Source organism: Bolinopsis microptera, chromosome 11, assembly GCF_026151205.1.
Source record: "Bolinopsis microptera isolate Bmic1 chromosome 11, MBARI_Bmic_1.0, whole genome shotgun sequence".
NCBI lineage: Eukaryota > Metazoa > Ctenophora > Tentaculata > Lobata > Bolinopsidae > Bolinopsis > Bolinopsis microptera.
Genome location: NC_087082.1, coordinates 3,351,098 through 3,374,415, shown reverse-complemented (window position 1 = coordinate 3,374,415; position 23,318 = coordinate 3,351,098). Strand labels below are relative to the sequence as shown.

The following is a 23,318-nucleotide window of genomic DNA, read 5'->3' as shown; positions in this document are numbered from 1 at the left end:
ATGCCAAATAATCGAGCTTATTTTTCATACTGGATGGACTTACTGCCTTTTCTGAGAAAACGTGGACTTACTTCCTTTTCTGAGAAAAATCTCTGTTCAATATTTTTCTGAGAAGGAAGTAAGTCCAAGCTTTTCACTAAATTTTTGAGGTTGGGATCAATGTATTTTGGATTATATTGTAAAATATAAACAATTAGGTAAATCTAAATTGCTCCATATCATATAATAAATGTTTTTGAATAATAGGATGCCCTTATTTAGGCAAACTCGCCAATTTTGACGGATTTCAGTGCATTAAATGATATCTTATCGATATTTTGATGAAAATGAACTTGATCTAAAAGATATACCTAAACTAAACATTCTCTGCGATTATAACAGCTCAATAACTGCACTCCAATGTTTATGTTTTGCGACTAAAATACATCCGGCGTTTTTGAAAATCGGCCACCAAATTTTTTGAGGCCTAAATGAAAATTTTGATCACTTACGTAAGGTTGAAATGTAATTATACATCGATTCTGAAAATTTCAAGCGAAAATATCAATCGGCAGTAAAGTTATGTTCTTTTTGGGAAATCGCTTTCTAAAATTCCGTTTTTAGCATGCTTTTATAAAAAGTAAGTCCAGCTACTTCTTCTTATCACAGATAATTTATCTCAGAAAAGGCAGTAAGTCCACGGAATTACTTCCTTATCTCAGAAAATTTGCAAGATTTTATCAGAAAAGGCAGTAAGTCCGGACTTACGTCCTTCTCTCAGAAAATAATTGGCCAAAACCGAACATAATGTTTCTCAACTGGGACTTACTTCCTTAGCAATTGCATGCAACAATGTTTATATACATTAATATGTAGCTCATGTTGTAGAAAATTTTCTACTGAAAATGTTGATACCAATATTGTCATATTTCGAAAAATTGGACTTACTGCCTTTTCTGAGAAAACGGCAGTATAGCGATGTAACTATCTGGAAAGTTTAAAGAAAATCTATCAGTCAGACCTTGAGAAAATCAAAAATATATTCAAAGTTATTCACTAAAACACTCAATTTTCGAACAGATTTGTCGTTCTGGTACCAAAATGCTTTACTACAATAAACGTACGGCGCGAGAACATATCCTCGTCCAAAGTCTGACAGTTAACAACATGCGTAGGATTCCCTCAAAGGGGAATATCGTAATCGCCACCTCGTAGCACTTAGAAGCCTAAGCTACAATACCAATATAGTGTATTGCTACGATCTGATCGGAAAGATAAATATTGCGGTATATATTATTTAATGTGCGCGGTGATGTGTATTATTTAAAGCAATAAAATCGATATTATTATATAAGTCTACTATAAGAGCCCAGATTTTCACTCAAATACTTTGTATCACGTTGCGACCCCCACGGTCGTTTCACTATCGTCTTGACGATACAGGGGGAGCCGCGCACTTCGTGCGCGGCGGGTCATACAACGTATGACAACAAATACTGGCCAATGCATAATGCTATAGGACATCAAAATAAGTATTATAAAACATTTCTATTTTATTCCTGCACATTGTAAATAACTAAAATTGTGTAACCTTAAATTATTTCAGAATTATAAAAAGTAAAATACAATTTTTTTAAGTAAAATACAATTTTTATTTTCCACAGAAGAATCAATACATATTGAATTAAAAATATCCGATAATTCCATTAATAATTATTAAAAGTTGCTTTGTCATTTGTAAAATCAAAAACGAAAAGCCGTACGCTGAACGCGCGCGGCATTTTTTCTGCAGCTGCCTAGCTTGTAGCCGCTAACATCAAAGCCGCCGCGCGCTTACAATTCCTAAATTAAATCAATAATCATGTTAACAGAGGCTGCAACATATCTGATGAACATCTACAGATCCCCTGCAGAGTTATTTATATCTGGCGGAGAGGAGATGATCTTAAGTGAATCTGGCACTACTCAAGGAGATCCAACTGCCATGGGTTTCTATGCTTGTGCAACTATGCCCTTAATCTACTCTACACACAACATAGAAGGCGCCAAACAGATTTGGTATGCTGATGACTTAGCTGCAGGAGGAAAGTTAGTTGGGCTGCAAAAATGGTGGAAAACGTTGTGTCGCAATGGACCAGGGTTTGGATACCAGCCAAAACCTGCCAAGACATGGATAGTGGTGAAGCCTGATTTTGAACAAGCTGCGAAAGAGATGTTTCCTGATGTCAACATCACAACAGTTGGGAAAGGGTATTTAGGCAGTTTTATTGGGTCAATAGAAGGGCATCACAGCTTTATAGACCAGAAAGTGGAGGAATGGTGTCGTGACGTGAAGCAATTAGCAGGAATTTCATCAAGAGAGCCTCAAGTTGCATACTCTGCATTTGTATAGGATACAAGGATACAAGGATGCAAGGATACAAAAGTGATAATTACTTTATTGAGTACACAATAGTTGTAATTCTGAAATAATTTAAGTTACACAATTCTAATTATTTACAAGTGTGTAGGGATAATTTAGAAATGTTATATAATGCTAGTTTTAGAAAAATAGATAAATCGAGTTTGTATGGTTCAATCTTATTTTAAGGTCCTATAGCATTATGCACTTGCCAGTATTTGAGTGGAAATCTGGGCTCTTATAATAGGCTGTATAATTTTCGTTCACAGAGAGAATTGAATGGATTGCTCTTGCTGTGGCAATGAGTGTGGTAGGATCTAGAGTTTTGTTGGAGAGCAAACCGACTAGGTCAGTAATGTTTAGGGGATGGAAATTGAATTTTTCCCTAACTGAGGAGTAGAGCAAACAGTCAATCAATACGTGACTTTCGTCCTCAATAGGCTTTAGCCCTTTGCTGAAAAAGCAGTAGGTGCACCAACGTTCTTCTCTTGGTACAAGGGGGGTTTCATATCTGCCCCTTTCGATGTAGAGGTTGTGGCAGCTGATACGAAACCTTGTCAGACTTTTTCGAACATCCGGTATTTTGATAATTCGTAGGTATGCCTCTGGTTCGAAATCATGTTTAATTAAGTTATAGAATTCTAGTTTTGGCGAGGAGGCCTTGGCAGCTTTCCAGGTATTCACGAATTCTTCCCTCATGTTATGACTGATTTGGGTGGAGAGCTTAGATTTTGAGGAAGATGAGGGGGTGAAGTTGTATTTGGTGAGAAGCTTTGAGATGTTGGTATACCAAGGAAGTCCCAACATGATTTGTTCGTGAAATGCAGCACAGAGTAGTTCGTTTTCAGTGTTTTCAAGGCGACTATAGTAATCTATTGCAAGTTTGCAGGCTTCAAAGAATAGAGGGTGGCGCCCGCTTTCGCCCCAGCAACCTATATTTGATGCTTTTGAATGTACAGACAAGGACCACTTGATAAACTTTAGGTGGAATTTTTCATAGTGGTCTTGTGCAATGTACTTCAAGGTATGCTGGGGGTTGGCTTTGTCATCTATTTTTGAAAGGTATCTCATGGTTTTTGAGTGGGGGCATAAGACTTGACAGCCATAAAGCAGGATTGGTTTTATTAAGGAGTCAAATAGAATATTAAGGGCACGGTGTGAGAGGGCATCCTTAACTATTTTGCCTTTGAGGCCATAGAGAGCACGGAGAGCCTTGGCCCTCAGCTCAGTATTTGCTGCTGTAAACGATCCATTTCTGTGGAATATTATGCCAAGATAGCAGTATTTATCGGTGTGCTGGATGGGCTGACCTCCCAATGTGAATGTTTCATAGGACTGCTTTCGTTTGGGAGGGCTGAATATTACAATCTTAGTTTTCTTAATATTTACTTCAAGGCCCATGGAGTTACAGAAATCAAATAGAATGTTGATATTGACTTGCAAGGCCTCGGGACTTAGAGCAAGAAGGACAAGATCGTCAGCCCACAGCAGATGTGATATCAGAACGTCAGCAAGAACTGGATAGTCACCAACAGATTTCAGGAGAGATGAAAAGTCATTAATGTAGATTTTAAAGAGGTCTGGTGATAGGGGGTGTCCTTGCTCCGTTCCTTTGCCAATATCAATTTTACCCATACAACTGCCAACTGCTATTGCTCTGTAATTGTCTGGGCTGAAGGGGTTGCCTGATTTATAGATAGGAGTGATAATACTGGTATGCCATGGATAGTAGCCTGAGACCAGAGAGTGGTTGAATGTTTTGAGGATGACTTGGAAACAAAGCGGAGTTAGGCTCTGAAGCATCTCGTTTGAAATCAAGTCATTTGAGCAACTTTTAGCAACTTCAAGTCATTTGAGCAACTTTTTGTATATGGACTTTCGAAAAGATGGAACTATGTGTGTAGGACTACACCTGAGATAGCAGATAGACTTCAACCACTCGAACTTACCATCAGAGAGGAGTTCATTCCAGCAATCCTTGATAGAGCATTTAGTTGCACTGACACTCTTAGAGAGATCTTTTCTCTACCACCAAGGTATGGAGGGCTGGGTATACCTATAATAACAGAACTGGCCAACTCAGAGTTCCTGTATTCAGTCAAAGCTACAGTTTTGCTTAAAACGGCTATTCTAAGCCAAGAGGTAAACTATCTTGAAGACAAGGATAAAAGCCATGAAATCAAGACATCCATCAGTAAAGATCGCAATGAGTATTACACCAGAAGACAGGAGGCAATTCAGGAGTCTCTGCCACAAACATCTAAACTTATGTTACAGCTAGCAGCAGAGAAGGGTGCAAGTTCCTGGCTAACCACCTTACCACTCAAAAGCTATGGTTATCTCCTGAATAAGCAACAGTTTTCAGATGCTATAGCTTTAAGATATAACCTGAAGCTGAAAGATTGTCCAAAACTTTGTACTTGTGGTGATTCCTACTCCGCAAACCATGCCCTCACGTGTAAACTTGGGGGTTATGTGACCTTGAGGCATAACTCACTTCGAGATACAATAGCTAATATCATGCGGACAGTCAAATGCAAAGACGTTCAGACAGAGCCCCCTCTTCTTCCAGTCAGCGGCATGCAGTTACCACAAGGTACAGTAACTGGAGATCAAGCCCGACTAGATATATCAGCAAGATCAGTTTGGAATGCGTTGGAAAGAGCATTTTTTGATGTAAGGGTGTTTCACGCTCCTGCTCCAACCAACGCCGCTAAACCAATTCCTATGATGTATTTGGCTCACGAGACTGAGAAGAAAAGAGCATATAATGCAAGGGTCCTAGAAGTGGAAAAAGCTACCTTTACACCTTTAGTTTTCTCCACAACAGGATGCATGGGAGTCGAAGCGCAACGCTTGATTAAAAAGCTTGCACAAAAGATGGAATCTCCAACAGGTCAGCGTTATTCAGACTCAGTTACATATCTTAGAAAGCGCTTGCGCTTTGAGGTATGAAAGACAACGGTTATTTCGATAAGGGGGGACAGAGGGCCCAAGTTGCGATATAAACCAGACAATATTGAAGATTTAGATTTAAATATTGAGCCCTTTGGCTAGAGAATACTTTCTTGAATATTTTCGATAGTTTTTAATATTGGTAATGTTAATGAATTGTAATTGATTGATATGTAATATTTAGGCCCGTGGCCAGTTTTCTTTAAATTTAAAAAAAAAAAAAATTTGTTAATATGAGTATTCAACACTACTCGACAACAAATATTTGCCGGCCCATCGACGATTCAGTCGCCGAAACAAAAATCAAATGTTTGCTTTTTCGTTTCGGGAACTGTTTGAACTCAGTACTATATCCGACTAATCATACTTTATAATGGTTAAAAAACAAAGTAAAAAGATTTTCCTCGATGGGCCGGCAATATATATAATATAACTATTGTGAATTCAAAAAAGGAGGCATATATGCGTGGTAATTCTCTTTTAGCTAGTTTATATTCCTACATGCGAGCAAACAAACTCCATGTCAACTTGTCTAAATGCTGTTTCATTCACTTTAAACCAGCATCGTCCTCCCAGACTGACAATAATTCTGAATATACTCTAACCATTGATAACTTTCCAATAAAACAAGTTGCATCTGCTAAGTTTCTGGGAGTCGTCATCGATGAAAAGCTAACCTGGGAAGAACATATAAAATCACTTAGGCGTTCTCTCAGCCATGCAACATCAACTCTCTGCCGCCTACGCTGCTCCCTCCCAGATTTCTTACACCGCCAGTTGTATTACACTCTATTTGAATCACACCTCTCCTATTGTATCACGGTTTGGGGTGGGGCAGCCAAAACTCGTATAAGTTCTGTATTCAAAGCACAAAAATATTGTCTCAGGGTACTGTTTGGCGACAGGGAGGCATACCTAGATAAATTTAAGACCTGTGCTCGTGCTCGACCATTTGGCAACCAAAATCTGAACAAAAAATTTTTCTTGAAAGAGCACACGAAACCTTTGTTCAAGGAATACGGAATACTTGCCGTCCAAAACCTGTACACTTACCATTGTTTCCTTGAGCTCTATAAAATCATGAAATTCCGTGCTCCGATTTCCCTCCATGAAAATTTCACCTGCTCAAGTAGGAAACCCACCCTTATACTAAGCCAAGCAGACCCCCCTGACAACTTCAATAGCAGAACGACTCGTATTTGGAACGTAATTGTGCCTAAGCTTGGTATACGTGACTACTGTCTAAGTGTGGCCTGCCTGAAGTCTAGGATGAAGCAATCACTGCTCGTCAACCAGCATAACCATGCTGATCTTGATTGGACAAACAAAGATTTCGAATGCTCTAATCTAAATTTTGACATTAAGTCTACCCTAGGGTCCACACATCCAAAATGATTATCTTGAAATTGAAAATTAGCTGGGTGTGCATTTTCCTTTGTCTTACTAACGTGTGTGAGCGCAGTGTAGTGAGAAAGTGTTTTAAACAGATTTATTATTAGACTTAGGATTATGATTTTTAATATATTACATTGATATAAGATTTGTTTTTGATAGGTACTTAATAAAGTTGATGAATTTCCCTCCCTATTAAAATTTTAAACCCATTTAGTGAAAATTGATAAACGAAGATCTAGATATTGATACATATTATAACCAACATTGCTTATATTCTGCCTTGTAAACAAAGAGCAAATCTTCTTAATGCCTTCTTCCTGTCCTAAAACTAAAACTTCATCCTATTAAAGTAAAGGCCAGTTGTTACCACAAGCTATTATACCGTCCCTCTCAAAAACATGCCTCAGCCTCCATCAAAAACAATTTTAGTTTTCAGTCCTTCTAGTTTCCAAAAATCTACCGAGCTAGTGTTCTGGTGTGCACAAAAGCCCCTAAGCCCGTGCATTCCTTGCCCCCGCTAGCTGCCAGTCCTTGACAAACTTCCAATAGCAAAGATCAACTAGTCATTTACAAATTGAGCACTATACAATTTTAATTGTTTTAAATATTTGACTTTGTAAAATGAGCTAAAACATTGATTTATTAGTTTCATTGATTTATTAGTTTCATTGAATAAAATAATTATCACTTTTGTATCCTTGTATCCTTGTATCCTAAGTGTTTACCTGGCACGCTACTCCACATGATTCGACGATATTTTGATCATTATGATAAATAGCTTGTCCGCGTCACTGATCACAAGGCTAACATTATTGAAATCCAATTGCAAACAACCACACGTAACAAGTTCTAAGTCTCTTTTGCAGCTCCCCACCGACGATGCAGTTTGTTGCTAATATATGAAAACAGAAGCCATCAGATTCTAATACACAAGTCTCCAAAATTTGGAAATGGTGCTGATACCCCAGTTTCTTGAACAAGAACCCATTATTAAATTAAGAAACGATTCTTAAAGAGCTCAAGCACTTTCATTTCAATAAAGACTTTTAAATTTGGCTATATCCTTTTATTACCGGTCATCATGAAGCTTTTCAATAAACAAGATCTGAAAATGTATTGGATCGGTGATGTTTAATTGACGTTAAGAGCGCAATAGATACCGTCTGTAGTTACGATTAAACCAGGACCACATACTGCTCTAAACTACATACCATCTAGCTATGACATGGAGAGAGAGAGAGGGTGTGTGCCATCAAAGGGGGATGGGGGCCTTTAAGCTTTTGGAGGCACCAAAATAAAGATTCAACCTTTTTGGGGTATTAGGTAACATTTTAATCACACAGCGGGGCCCTTCGTTGCACCACTGGACTGGCTTTTTGTACTCTTCCACACCCTATTCACTATTGTCGTAAACTTGAAAACTGTCCCCATCAATATTTTATTCTTTTCTCCAGTGGTGAAAAGTCATATTTCAGCTCTTTCCTACCATGCCATGCCTCTGCATTGTCCTAATATAGTTAATTTAATAATTAAAACATGATATATTGTACAAGAATTTGGCTTTGTTCAAGCCTTAGCATGAATCGAAAGTGTTTTGATCAGTATACACTCAGTTCGTTATGTATAAAGACGGTCAACTTTGGCGAAGGTTTCAGCATCTTTAATTTTGACCATTTTAAAGGCTTCACCATCTTTAATTCATCGCAACCCGTCTTTAAATTTGCTGGTAGACGTATGGTCAGTGTGTGAAATGTGCTTTATTACATCCGATCTATTTTGAGACCTGTTGTGGTGTCTTTAATTTTTCAATTTTGCATATTTGCTGTCTTTAATTTTTTTCATTTGAAGGCTTTGTCTTTGTAAAGCGCGTCTTTATAAAACAAACTGAGTGTATTATTTACAACTTTACGGTAGATGACTCTATTATAACCAATTCTATTCAATAATTTTGTTTTTCATAATATTATTATGCATGCTACTTTTAAGTATTTTAGGGTATGGACTACACATTTTAAACACAAAGAGTTGCTATAATGGAATATAGAGGTCTCATGGTAACATAGCTTTGAATCTGGTGGCTCAAACTAATATCTGGATCAGAGGAAGATATGAGCTATGATACATTGGAGCTAGTTTGTTATGTCTCCTACCGACTCTTTTTACCAGCAGTGCTGGTTGTTGCAGCCTGCATCAGGATCTCAATCGTTTCTTTGGTGTGGCTCATGTTCTTTTTGGTTGTCCCATGTTTACCAAAGTTTTCTTTTCGCAACTGGTTAAGTAAGTTCGATTAAAAACCTTGTCATTTTCAGTATATTAAACGTTTTAAATGTTATGTCTCAGTAAGTACTTTTGAATGGTAAACACTCAAGTAGTCATATTTTAATGTGCTATTCTAAAGAAAAAAATAATTGTATGACATCAATTTCAGCACACAAAAGTCTGCGAGTGTACATAATCTTGCTGCTGATAATAAGCACTTTGGCGTGTTGTGGACATGTTGTCTTTTGGGCTTTACAGTTGAGCCACAAACTGGACTTCTCTGCAACTACTCTTTGTGAGTTTAATTAATTATTTCCTCTTAAGACTAGCTAGGTCCTCAATATAATAGCTTTGAAGTTTATAGAACTTACTGTTTTTATTTAAACATTTCTAAATTATCTAACATCGGACACTATTCAAATATCATCTTTTCGCTTTGGCTCACATGGAATAATAATAATGATTAACATTTTCGAAATAAAATTTCTGGTCATTTAAATTGTATGAAACTCTTGTAGTATTTCTTCTCCGGCTATTATCACTTCCTGGTTTACAATTTATTTCAGGTAATTCTACAAACATCTTGTTAATGAACATCGGATACGAATCGTAAGCATACAATTACTTATTAACTATTAACTTAATAACTGTTCAATTCAAATTTCGTAAACTGGAAATAGTTAGTAATGAAATTGTGTAATAACTTTATATGCAGCACAATAGTGTCTATAATTTCTAATCCCCAGGCTAAGTGCAGACGTAGTGCCGAATGTGTTGGACAGAGTAAGGTTGATAATGCCTGATTTTGTTGTGTTTGTAGTGGCGGTTGTCACCACGATACTCTGTTTCAACTCACCCGCAGCTTCCCCCGATCATGTTGGCAAAGGAGTGTAAGTATTGTGTTCTTTAGTATTCTTTATATTGTCAGGCACTTTTTAAATCAATGAGTTTAATAAACTCATTAATTTAAAAAGTCAGTTTATATCATATCAAAATTGAGAAATTGTACTGAATTTCCACACGTTCCAAAGTGTTCATTACTTTTGTTTCAGGACGATGACCCGGTTCTGGAGGACAATAGAACCGTTTGTGACGTCACTGTGTCTGTTTCTAGCGGGAGCAGCAGCTCCCTCGCTAGTTAGTGGGGTCTACTTCTTTACCTTCATGATAGTGTCCACTCTTTGGGCTGTTGGTATGTTTCTTTTAACACATTATTAATTGGTTTTTGTATTTATAATCTCCTACTGATAAAAACTTTTAGATATAACCGATCATCGCTAAGACTAATTATGACGACACAAATCACGACATGACAATTGTGTTACCTTCAGGTATAAAGTTCGGTAAACTGCCGCACGTAAAGCTATTCCTACTGGTCCTATGTGGAGTGCAGATAGTTACACTTTATATCTACCAGTTTAAAGAGGTCCACACTCATCTTCCTCCTGACAGCTTGACCGCCAGGTATTATTTGTAATTACTTTGTAACACACTTTTAATAGCCTGGACGATGTGTAACGAGGCTTGAAACAAGACAAATGGTATTTTCCCAGACAATATCTTGCTAACTCGCTTGCTCAAGTTATATGGTAGCTCCCAGCAGCCTCAACATCACGATCAATCTAATTTCACCCGCCTTGTGATATATTCCAAATATTGTAAATTAAAAGCCCGCGGATATTCCCCAGAGGATTTAACTAACTTTGAATTAAAACATTGACTTATATATTAATTATGTCTTCGGAATCGTTGACATATTACGTAATCCAGCCTAGAAGGGGAGGTGTAATGTAATTTCTACACAACAGCTGTGTGTAAAGTGGTTTACGTAGGGGGAGGGGTCTAAAACGGCCAAAATGGCTTACGTAACCTGAGAAAGATCCCAATTTAAAACCCTACTTTACACAGGTTGCTAGGATACGTGCAGTACTACACTAGGACCTGTAAGGTAGAAGGAAGCACCATAACAGCAAACCCTCTGCACCTCCAGTTCACTGACAAGCTCCAGATTGGGGATTACGCGTTTATCGTGTGTCTGACGGCCCTGTACTTCTCTCTGGGTCTCTCTGCTAGATACATGGCTAAGGTAGGTGTCACGTGAGGGGTCATGTGATTGTGTTTAATGTTTATGTGCTGTTTTTATGTAGCTAGCAGTGATCTCCTGGGCAAAAGGAAGAGCTATTAGAAATTGAACGATAAGAATCCAGTGCTAAAACATTTTTTATTCGTTGTGCTGTTTGAAGCGCCTCTAGTCAAAAAAGTGGACAGCTAAGTTTCATGAAACATTCTTCGTATTCTTAACAGCACACTTCTTGAAAATCTGTGTTGAATTATATTGGCCTTATCACTTATCAGAGAGTTAAGTCCCAATGGGTACCAACCCACAGAGGGTTCTCAATCAACCACTCGGACGAGTGGGACCACGTACTTGTAAGTGAAGTTTTAGTGAAGTTTTAGAGCCGCTCTTCTACCTATTAGTTTTTCTACCTTCAGTTTCTACCTTCTATCTTCATTCTTCAGTTTGTACCTTCAGTTTGTACCTGTAGTTTGTACCTTCAGTTTGTACCTTCAGTTTGTACCTTCAGTTTGTACCTTCAATTTTTACCTTTAGTTTGTACCTTCAGTTTGTACCTTCAGTTTGTACCTTTAGTTTGTACCTTCAGTTTGTACCTTCAGTTTGTACCTTCAGTTTGTACCTTCAGTTTGTACCTTCAATTTGTACCTTCAGTTTGTACCTTCAGTTTGTACCTTCAGTTTGTACCTTCAGTTTGTGCCTTCAGTTTGTACCTTCAGTTTGTGCCTTCAGTTTGTACCTTCAGTTTGTACCTTCAGTTTGTACCTTCAGTTTGTACCTTCAGTTTGTACCTTCAGTTTGTACCTTCAGTTTGTATCTTCAGTTTGTACCTTCAGTTTGTACCTTCAGTTTGTACCTTCAGTTTGTACCTTCAGTTATACCTTCAGTTTGTACCTTCAGTTTGTACCTTCAGTTTGTACCTTCAGTTTGTACCTTCAGTTTGTACCTTCAGTTTGTACCTTCAGTTTGTACCTTCAGTTTGTACCTTCAGTTTGTGCCTTCAGTTTGTACCTTCAGTTTGTGCCTTCAGTTTGTACCTTCAGTTTGTACCTTCAGTTTGTACCTTCAGTTTGTACCTTCAGTTTGTACCTTCAGTTTGTACCTTCAGTTTGTATCTTCAGTTTGTACCTTCAGTTTGTACCTTCAGTTTGTACCTTCAGTTTGTACCTTCAGTTATACCTTCAGTTTGTACCTTCAGTTTGTACCTTCAGTTTGTACCTTCAGTTTGTACCTTCAGTTTGTACCTTCAGTTTGTACCTTCAGTTTGTACCTTCAATTCGTGCCTTCAGTTTGTACCTGCCTACAAATCACTAAACACAATGTACCCCTAATTAAAACCAACTGTGTAATGTGTTATTGTTTCCTTAACAACTGTGGAATGTAAAACTGTGGAATGTAAAAACACGTACACAATACGCATGGCATAGAACAAACGACATTAACATTCCTGGCCGCTCAAAAGTCAGTTGCTCCCTTACTTTCATGTCTAAAATAAAGAAGCTCTTGTATAAATGTACAATGTCTATACAAGAGTATTTCCCGCTTTGTACACACACCACTATATATTTAATGTAGTGCATAATATATACTACACAGTACATTATATTATATACACAGTACAAGGTAAAGGTGCGACATTGTACACAGTGTCCTTGCACTTAAGACACAAAAATGTACACAAGTGTTTTGCTTGTAGTACAATACAGGCAGCAGCTAGCATCAACTTATAATAACGCTTGAGGGCGTGGTTGAAAGGCCGTTTTTTAAAAGTTTAATTTTCAATGATGCCCTCTTTTAGGATGTAAATGTAAAAAACATAACAGAAAATACTGACTGTAGTAGTGTAGTACACTGTAGCTCGTACTGGTATGTATCATGACACAGTCTCACATCTCGTCTTAACACTTAACTACTAATCTTCTTTATGCCTCATGGAACATGCGACATTTAACACACTAATATTAAGAAATCAACATTGTCACGGAGTTTTATATTAACAGGAAACGATGTAACAGAGTCAATATATCTTAATGTTGCCATGGGCCGGGGATTGGGGTGGCAAGTCCCCATACATCGAAGTCCAATAGTTTCACTGCGTCATAATATATGGACATCTCACTGTGGTAACTTACACTTCTCACATCTTGCTTTTGTAAGATACTTGGCGTAATATTACACTGTAATCTGATATGGTGCTCAATCTTTGGAACTGTAAAAGCTGCAGATATGAAAACTGTATTTATGCTATATATGTGAAAAATCAGTTTGTCAGTAATTAAATATGCGTAATGAACTCAATAGTGTGTTCTTTATATCTGAGGTTTATATAATACAGTATTTTAGCTCGCAGCTGAGAATGAGTACAGCTGTGTGCCATGTTCACCTCTGACTTCCACTCTCGTTGTAATATCAGTGATAACGTTTTATGAAATATGAATAAGGTTTTTTTAAAGTGGAGCTTTACAGTCTATAATATTAGTTATATTAATCGATAGTTATAATTAGCAATAATTAGCAATAATTAGCAATAAAGTTGCCCACCTAGTACTCCGTGAAACATGGTGGTAATATACACGTGTCATTACTTATGACTCATTAGGCACGGGTAATTATTTTGACAATATCTATATATTAGCATCTAAACGATACTGACTAGGAATATAAGTTACCCACTATCTGAAACGAGGTGGTAAATAAGACCCAGGGAGGTAATGAACCTTGTCACTATTATACCCAGGGAGGCAGTACTGAATACACTAGCAAGTAGACCCCGGCCCCCTAACTACCTCCCGGCCCCCTAACTACCTCCCGGCCCCCTGACTACCTCCCGGCCCCCTAACTACCTCCCGGCCCCCTAACAACCCCCGGCGCGGCCCCCTTACTACCCCCTAACCCCCCCCCCCCACCCCCCGGCCCCATAACTTAAACTCCCCCCGGCCTCCTAACTACCATGTAGACGATGTAGTGCTCACACAGCAACAATGTGTACACCTGTGTTACATGAGCTACCACACTGTGGTCTACACTCTACAGTGTACGTTACATGCGGGGACTGGCATACAGAGAATATATCCTGTTGTATAAGAGACAATAGAGCATGTTGTGTGGTCCAGTGTTCGGTTAACTGGAACTTTGGAGGAATCTCGGAGATTATATCCTAGATATGCGATCAAAGGAATTAGGAACTTAGTTGAACAAGCTGTGTAATATAGCTTTCATAATGTGTAGCTGATGTTAAATTATCAAGGGATTTAAGGGTGGCAGAGTAAAAGTAAAAATGTGACATGTTCAATAATAGCAATTGTTGGGATTTTTCACGTTGAAACATAGATTTTCCTAGATTTTGTTGATTTTACTGTCAGTAAGTTTTAAATTAGGGTGAGTTCAAATATTTATAGATCTATAATGCACATTATCAACATTTCTAATTGTTGTTGGTATATGAACGTCTGAAAGCAGTGAATGAATTGCGCAGGGTTCTGCGGCGCGGGTAGGTCTGAAAGCGCTAAAGGAGAACACGCGGCGCAGTATAAAGCGCATGGTTAGTGTGAGTCAGCATGGTGAAGGTGGAGTTGACATTACCGGGGAGCAAGAACCTGGCAGATCTTCAGATATCTCAGAAAATACAAGATCTGGGGATGAAATGGTGGTGAGAAAAAAACCAATCAGTCAATAATTGTAGGGATTGGGATTTGGATACATGTTTAAATAGTTACATGGGATGTTACAGTGTTGTGTGCTGCGTGCTTAGTGCACATCACATACTATAGTGCATAATGCACCGTGCATACCATCAGCATGTTGTCTGCCACTCTATGTAATTAAATATTAATTTACATGTCCACCACTAGCTTTACTTTTAGACTTAAATAATTATAGCCATTATCTGGGAAAGTTAAATTTACAAATATTTTAGCTAGGGTTAAAGTTAGCAAAGTTTTTAAAGTGTTTGCCTTATGACGTAAAGGTTTATAAATCTCGGATTGTTTTTAGTTTTATTAATTAACATAACTAAGTCTTTATGGCTGCCATATTTTACATCATGTATGCTGTTTGTTTTGTTAAGTCAGCATGCGGATTGCAGTGCATTCTCTTTGGCTTCAAGGGTTAAAAATTATTTTGAATCCTTAAGTTCAAATTCAGTTCAAAACTTTATCAAGGCTTGTTAAATTTTGAATACTGTACTGTAATAAATTTTAAACTCTGTTAAAGCAACATCAACCAAAGCCCTCATCAATTAATAGCATAATGAGACACCACTTAGTCCTAAAATGTCTGGTTGCTGGTAAAAAAAGCAAAAAGTACAGGAATCATTTTGTTTTCGAAAGATACATCAATTAATTTCGGAATAGTTTCAAAACCAGTTCACTTGTCGCTGTTAAATCCCTACGGAAATCCATTAACACTAACAGTAGTTTTTTATAAACCAAAGTACAAACCAAAATTATATTCTTTACACGTTCTAAAATGAATTTGTTCAGCCTGTAAATTGGAAACGTTGTCCCACATATCTGTATAATGCATAGTGCATTTCTAACTGCTTGATAACTTCGTCATTTCAAATCCGTTTGGCCATAATTTTACAAACTCATGCAGCATAATTATCTTCAGTAAATCTGAAATAAATGGCGTCTAGCAGTCCCGAAAGAAACATATCGGTTATTTAATTATTTATGGGCTGTCTGAAGCTATTATTCGAATTCTTAAACATTGGAGACGGATTCCCCGAATGAATAGTTACAGGATGCCACTGCAAAGTTACAGTCCATAATATGAAACACGGTGGTGGTAAAAAAACCCAGAGCGTAATAACTAACTATTTGAAGCCCACCTTTAGCTTTTCGGTTAGGGCCGTGGCCTCTGAAGGCATAGGGTGGAGGTCACGAAACTGGTGTTTATGATGTTTGGAAGGGCAGTTCCCATTTTAATACTAAATCCTTAGCCACCTACCCCGAACATAAATCGCATACGGGTAAAGATTTTCAATTTGATCTAACCTGGATTTCACTATTTGATGCGTGGCCCCTGGGGGTAGGAAGTGCCTGATGTTGAGAGGTCGAAAACTTTTTTTATATGGTTTGGGATAGGCATACCCATTTTTATACTCAAAACATGACTACCTACCCCGAAAATAAATCGCATACGGTAAATATGTCAATCTTATTTTTACCATACACACACTTGAGATTGGAGTGGTTGCGGTGCCCATGGGGTGTGCCTATTGGAAAGTCCGAAACTTAGTTTTTTAAAAGTGTTTATAGCAAAACCATTTGGTATAATAAAAACATACTCATACCAAAACATAATTAGCATTCGTAAAGATTCTCAAAGTCTGCTTGTTGGATTATTACATGATTCCATTTAAGTTTGAGGATACTAAGGCCCCTGAGATTGCCTATGGTTGAGAGTCAAAACTTGGTTTAGTTTATTTGGTTTGATAGCCAAACCCATTTTTTTATAATTAAATTTCCCCTAACCCAAAATAAATCCATACGTTTAAAGAGTTTCATCCTTATTTTACCTATCAGCTATTTTAATGGCGTCCTCATGCCTGGAGAGTAAGAATCGAAATCTTTGTTGTATGATGGACACACACACTTGCAAACACTTGTTTAACTAAAAAACATCCACATACACCGAAAAATAATGACAGAGATAGCGTGGTAGAAGGTTTTCAAACTTTTTGGTACTGGATTTTTCACTATTTTAGAAGCGGGCCCCTGAGGCCTATGGTTGTGAAGGTCATGCGAAACAACTTGTTTTATATGATGTTTTGTAAGAACCCATTTTTAACTAAACATGGGCCGCCTACCCCGGAACATAAATCGCATAACGGGTAAAAGATTCTTCAGTCTGGATTTGTATGGGATTTGACCGTCACACACACACACACACACACACATGTGGTTAGCGATGGCCCTTGGATGACAGAGTGGTTTTGAGGTCGAACTTGGTTTTTATGATGTTTGGGACTGTGGCATTTTTTTACCAATTATACCATGTGCTACAACCCCGTAACATGTGCCAGATAGGCAGGTTATGAGTGATTTGTGACTTGATTTATAACATTCTGGGTTTGTTTCAAATATGTGGTGCCAATGTCGTTTGTAGAAGGGTTTACTGATTATCATATCTTACTATCTCTAAAATACGAGCAGTTGAGGAACTTTTCGAAAATCTTATCCTCGTAAATTCTTCAAAATATAATTAGTGGAGGTTAAGAAGAGCAGTGGCGGGAGGGGTGGTCCGAGTACAAGAATATAAAATCTTAGGACTACGTAAATCTTAGAATTTATATGTAAGTAAGAACTACGGTCGAAACTATTCGATGACCACTGTAAAGAATAGTATACGTTAACAATTACTAATTTTTTGTTGAAATCGAGATATAACAATTCAACAGTTTTTTATATGGTTTTGGTGGGGTTTGGTTTGTAGAGTTATTAACATGGTTCACCGGGGTATTTAAAAGAAAGGGTGGTTATGTTGAGGGCTAGCAGTGAGGTTATGATGTTTATTATTTGTTTAATATATATAGACGTGAGAAGAGTGAGTGAGAAGATAAAAAGATGTTAAATATTGTGTTATTTATTTGTATTTATTGTGTTAATAGTTTAGAAGTTGGTTTTGTTTTGTTTTATATGTTATAAGGTATAGAATAGTAATATGAAAAGTATTAATTAAAATTTTGGTTTTGGATTATATTGAGGTAAAAAGTGTGTTGGGGAAGTTTGTATATGTTAGATAGTTTTTTTTTAGAGGGAAATTTAATGATGTTTTTAATTGGATAAAAATATTTATAAAGTGAATAAATAATAAAATTAAATTATGTTAGTTATAATTATTTTAAAATTAATTTAAAATTTTGAGGTTATAAAAAATTAAGGTTTGGAATTGGAAATGGTTTTGTTAATGGTTTAAAAGCTAAAAAAAATATGTAAAAAACAAATGTTTAACGATCATTCAATCACAACGCAACCACCAACGAGCCCATCCTAGCAATAGCTGAAATCCAGTAAAATCAAGAGATTTAAAATCTTTCACCACTATGCATTTATTTCCGGTAGTCCCATGTTTTAGTATAAAAAGGTTCTCTGCCTATCCCACACCTATCATAAAAACCAAGTTTCACCTCTTAACCCTCTCACCAGCGGAGACCCGATGGGGAGGTGATGGGCGCGGTGGGGACGGGGTTCTCAATCCTAAAATTCTAAACACAGTAAAAGAAAGATGAAATTCTTAACGGGTTTGGGTGTTGCCTTGGCGGGGTAGATTGTGGCGGTGGAGTGATAGAGCGTTCACACACACGGGGTATGGCAGTGTCATGTTATGTTAGTATAGGTTGGGAGTGAGGTATGTGTGTGGGGTTTGCTCTGGGCTCGTGGAGGGGTGCTGTGGGTGGGACAGAACCTCATATTACAAAGTTTTAGACCTCTCAAAGGACAACCACTCAGCCACTATCAGTGCCATGCCCATCCCCAAAATAAACGAAACCAGGTCAAATCCCATACAAATGCAGCCTGAGAATCTTTTACCCCCGTAAGCGATTTAAGTTTCCTGTATGTGCCCATCACACACACACACACACAAAAAGATGTTCTGCCTAGCACCTAACTCATCATAAAAACTACGTTGCGCGATACATCAGGGGGGGGGGGGGGGATAGGGCGCGAGGCGTCGAGGGGGGGGGGGGGGGGGGGCGGGGGCGGATAGAAAAGGGAATAACATTAAATATTTTTGAGTTTACAGGGTTTTGATTGGTATGAGGTAAAAAGAAGTGTGGTTGGTTGAAACACACATTGAGATGGGGGTGTGGTTTTTTTTGGTAGGGAAGTGAATTAAGGGAGGGTCTCAGAGATAGAGAGCATAATAGGAGGTGATTTTAAGTTAGTTTTGTGTAGTTTTTTATTTCTTTTTTGGAGATTAATATATGTAAAGAAAATGGAATAAAATGAAATTTTGTAGTTTGAATGTTTGATTTGGGGTATTGAGGTTAAAAAAGTTGGAGTGGGTGGGAAGGTGGAGATTGGTGTGGTTTTGGGGGTAATGAAGGAATTTTAATATGTTTTAATTGTTGGAGTAAGAAATTAAATAGATAATAGGAATTGGAAAGAAGTTAAATTTTTAGTATTGGGAGGATTTTGGGTAGGGGTATGTAGTGGGGGGGGTAATATTAATTAAGGGGGATCTTATGTTGGTAATGTTAGGGGAAGTGGGATGAAGGGTTAGTGATGGGAGGGGTGGAAGAGAATTGGGTTGGTTTTAGTTTTTTGATTAATAAAATTTTCTTGTTGTTTTTTAAGTGTTGGAATGGAGGGGGGGGGGGGGGTTTTTCTGGAGGAAGTATGATGTAGAAATGTGGTGGGGATGGTAGGGGTTTTGTTGGGAGATGAAAGTTTGGGGTTTTTTGGGAATTTATGGGTTGGGTAGTTGGTTGATGAGGGGTGTGTGGTGTTTTGGGTGGGGTGTGGGTGGTTATAAGGTGGGGGAAAGGGATTGGTTAGGGGATAAGTTGATAAGTTATGTATTGAATGTAAGTGATAAGTTGTTGTTTAGAGGTGAATTGTTAAAGTGAGAAATGAGTTTTAATAAAGTAAATTATGTTTGAGATTGTAAGTTTTGTGGGAGTGAGGTGGGTAAAGGTGGGAATGGGGGGGGATTGGGGGTGATTAAAGGTGTAGTGGGTGTGATTTTAGGGGGGGGTTGGTGGGGTGTGGATTTAAATGGTGTTGTAGTTTTATGAATAATTAAAATTTATGGTTGAAGTAGTTTTGGAGAAGATGGTTTGTTTGGGGATAGTGGGTGGAGTTATAGTTGTGGTGGGGTTGTTTTAGGGGGGGTGGGGGTGTGAGTGATTTGGTGGTTTGTATGGTTTTGTTTTTTTTTGTTGTTGTGTTGTGATGAGTGGGGTGGGTTATGGTTGGGGGGGTGTTTGGATGTGGGGTGTGTTGTGGGGGGTGGGGGTATTGGTTTTGGGGGTGGGTTTGTTGTTTTTGTTTGGTTGGTGGGGGGGTGTTGGGGGGTTTGTGGGTGTGGGGGGTGAGGGATTTGGGGGTGGGTGTGGGGGGGGGGGGTGTTTGTATGTGGGTGGGGTGTTGTTGGTTTTGGTTGGTAGTGGTGGGGGTTGGGTTGTGGTTGTGTTTTGGGTGGGGAATGTGTTGGTGGGTTGTGTTGGGGGGGTGGTGGGTGTAATGTAAATTGGTGTGTTTTTTATTATAAGAAATTTTATGGTTGAGGGATGTAGTTTGTGGAGATGAGATAGGGTGGGTGGGGGGGTATAGTGGATAGTGGGTGAGTTTAAGGATGTGGTTGAGTTTATGGGGGGTGTGGGGTATTTAGATGGGGTGTAGTTTTATTGAATAAGTAAAATTATGTTTAATGTAGTTTGGGGATGAGTTGTGGTAAGGTTTGAAGTGTTTGTGGTGAATGAAAGCGATTGGGGGGTGTGGATTTAGGGGGGGGTGTGGGTTTGTTATTTAAATGGGGTTGATTTTTGATGGGAAGAGAGAGTAGAGATCTATATCTACTCACTCTATATCTATATCTCATGTTTTTTGAGATGAGTTGGGTGTGGTAGTGGATATGGTGTGTAGAAAATAAGTGGGTTAATTTTAGGGGGGGTGTGGGGTGTTATTTAAAATGGGGGGGTATTTTTATTAATAAGTTAAAATTATTTTGAGAATTAGGTTTTGGGGATTTAGGTTGTGTAATTTTTATTAATTGGTTTTTATGAAAATTTGGAAGTGGGTTGAGGTTTAGTTGGGGGTGTGGGGGGGTAGTATGTAAATGGGGTGTAGTTTTATGAATAATAAAATTTAGTTTGAAAGTTAGGTTTTGGAATGAGGTGGTTAGTGGATAGTTTGGATGTAGAAAAGTGAAGTGGGGTTGATTAGGGGGGGTGTGGTGTAATGTTAAATGGGGTGTAGTTTTTATGAATAAGTAAAATTATTTTTGAATGTATTTATGGAGAATGAGTGTGTGGTAATTGGAATAGGTTGGGTTGAAAGTGAATGGTTGATTTTAGGGGGTTGGGGGTAATTTAGATGGGGGTGTAGTTAATTTTTTTTTTTTATTTTGTTTTATGTTGTTGTGGGTTAAGTAGGGTGGGGTTGTGTTTTTTTTAGGTTTTTTGTTGGGTTTTCTCTCTATATATATATCATATTTTTATGAATAATAATATTATTTTGATTAGTTTTGAATGAAGGTTTAATTTGGGATGTGTGAGAAAATGGGAAGGGGGGTGTGTGTGGTATTTTAGGGGGGGGTGGTTGGGGTTGGATTTATATGGTGTAAGTTTTTATGAATAAGTTAATTATGTTTAATTAGTTTTTGGATTGAGTGTATATGTGGATAGTGGGTTATAGAAATGAAGTGGTTGATTCTCTCATATTATATATGGGTGTGGGTTATGTAAATGGGGGGTGTAGTTTTTATGAATAAGTAAATTATGTTTGGATTAAGGGTTTTGTGATTGATTTTTTAATGGGATAGTGTGGGTGAGAAAAGTAAAAGGGGTGGATTTAGTGGGTTGGGGTTATAGGAGTTAGTGGGTTTAAAGTTTAAGGAATTTTAAATTATATTTGAATGTATGGTTTGTGAGTGATGAATTTTAATGTATATTTATTGTGAGAAGAGATGTGGTGGTTTAAGTGTGTGTTGTTATTTTATAGGTATATTAGGAATTAATATGAGGGGAGGACGTCATAATCAAGCACGACAAAAATGGAGCTTCAAAAGTTTGTCACAACATATCGTATTTGCATCAAACAGGTTTCATCTCCGAATTAAACAGTTAAGTGCAGACTTGCTGAGCTAGCAAATGTCTCTTTGTACAAGTTGACGGTTGGTGGTCAAAATTCGTGGAACTGAGGTTTCACTTTTTTGTTGTACCATGAATATTTAATCTTTTAAGCAAAATAAGGTTTATAAATTGGTGTTTGGTGGTGTTTATTTAAAAGTGTGAATATGATGAAAAAGTGTTGTTGTATTATTGGTATAAATTTTTTAGTTTTTTTAACGAAGGTGGATTATAATAAATAAGGTATTTAATGATGTAAATTAGAGAATGTTGTAGTTTAATATGTAATTGTATAAATATGGGTGGCCTGTGGTAGGGTACAGGGTAATCTGCTCTTCTGTGCGTGGCAAATTGATTTGGAATTTGGATGTTTTATTATTATTAAATATTTAATATAGAGTAATTTAGATTTGGTTTAAATATTAAAAGTGTAATATAATTATTATAGATATTAATTTTAGTTATAGGTTTGGATAAATTGTAGTATATTTTAAAGTAATGTATAGTGTTATGTTTTTTTTTTTAAAATTCTGCAGAATTTTTTTTTCCTAATTACATATGACTTACATCAATATCTCTAATCCTCTTTTTAACGATTCCGATCCTGTTATAATTCCACGTATTTATCAATTAATCCACAAAATCTTTCCATATAACCTTACAAGGTTTCTACAACTACTATACAAACATGTTCTTGTTTCTTGACATAATTTCAAACCTAACACCTTGATCAAATTCTAAAATTAAATGTTTATCCCCTTATATTGTAACCAAATAGATGTAAAATATCCCACCACTGAACGCTGCTTTTATCATTTAGCTCTTCCTGATTTGGTAAGAGGTCAACATAGCATGTTTCATTAGATCACCGCTCCCCTTTTAATTGCAGTAGCATAACATCAGTCAATAAGTTTGTTCCCACTTCCCTGATATAACTAGATATAACATCTGGAGTGAGCGACCTTAATCCAATCCACTCGATTTATTTGTATGGCTATTAAGCCATTACCATTTGTCCCACTTCTCACAATATAACTAAGCGATTATATCAGTCCAATATAATCATCAGCTAGTTTATATCTTGTCTCAGTCCCATTACAATATCAACTTGAGTTTAATTCTAAGCATAACACTATACACCCTTTATATGATGGCTGATAAAAACGTTGAAAAATAATTCTAACAAAGCAATTAAAAAGAATCTTCCGTCTCTCTCTAGCGCGATTGCTAGAGCGAGAGGCTATTTTTTGTAATATTAAAAAAAATCATCCTTCCATTAGTGAGTGAGAAGAGTGAGCAGGGAAAAATGATTTAAAAAGAATATAATGTAATGTATACCAACGAATAATAATGAATATTACCATCTGAATGGAAATTTGAATTTTTACTTCTACCTATAATGTATTAAAAATAAGCTGATTCCGAAAATAAAAATTGGCCTGCCCCTTAGGGACCCA

The 23,318-nt window shown here is 37.3% G+C and overlaps 2 protein-coding genes across 2 annotated transcripts in view; one reads left to right on the top strand and one right to left on the bottom strand.

Annotated features, from left to right (window-relative positions):
- Positions 1-23,318, bottom strand: part of LOC134823357 (S-adenosylmethionine synthase-like) — a 63,446-nt gene that overhangs the window by 29,111 nt on the left and 11,017 nt on the right. The window lies entirely within an intron of this gene.
- The window catches only part of LOC134823249 (protein RRP5 homolog), a 118,889-nt gene continuing 104,178 nt past the window's right edge, over positions 8,608-23,318 (top strand). The window contains exons 1-8 of the mRNA XM_063834645.1: positions 8,608-9,007; positions 9,159-9,284; positions 9,556-9,598; positions 9,736-9,879; positions 10,042-10,181; positions 10,321-10,453; positions 10,898-11,075; positions 14,539-14,712. Coding sequence (XP_063690715.1) covers positions 8,839-9,007; positions 9,159-9,284; positions 9,556-9,598; positions 9,736-9,879; positions 10,042-10,181; positions 10,321-10,453; positions 10,898-11,075; positions 14,539-14,712 — 1,107 coding nt within the window. The 5' untranslated portion in view covers positions 8,608-8,838. The remainder of the gene's footprint in view (positions 9,008-9,158; positions 9,285-9,555; positions 9,599-9,735; positions 9,880-10,041; positions 10,182-10,320; positions 10,454-10,897; positions 11,076-14,538; positions 14,713-23,318) is intronic.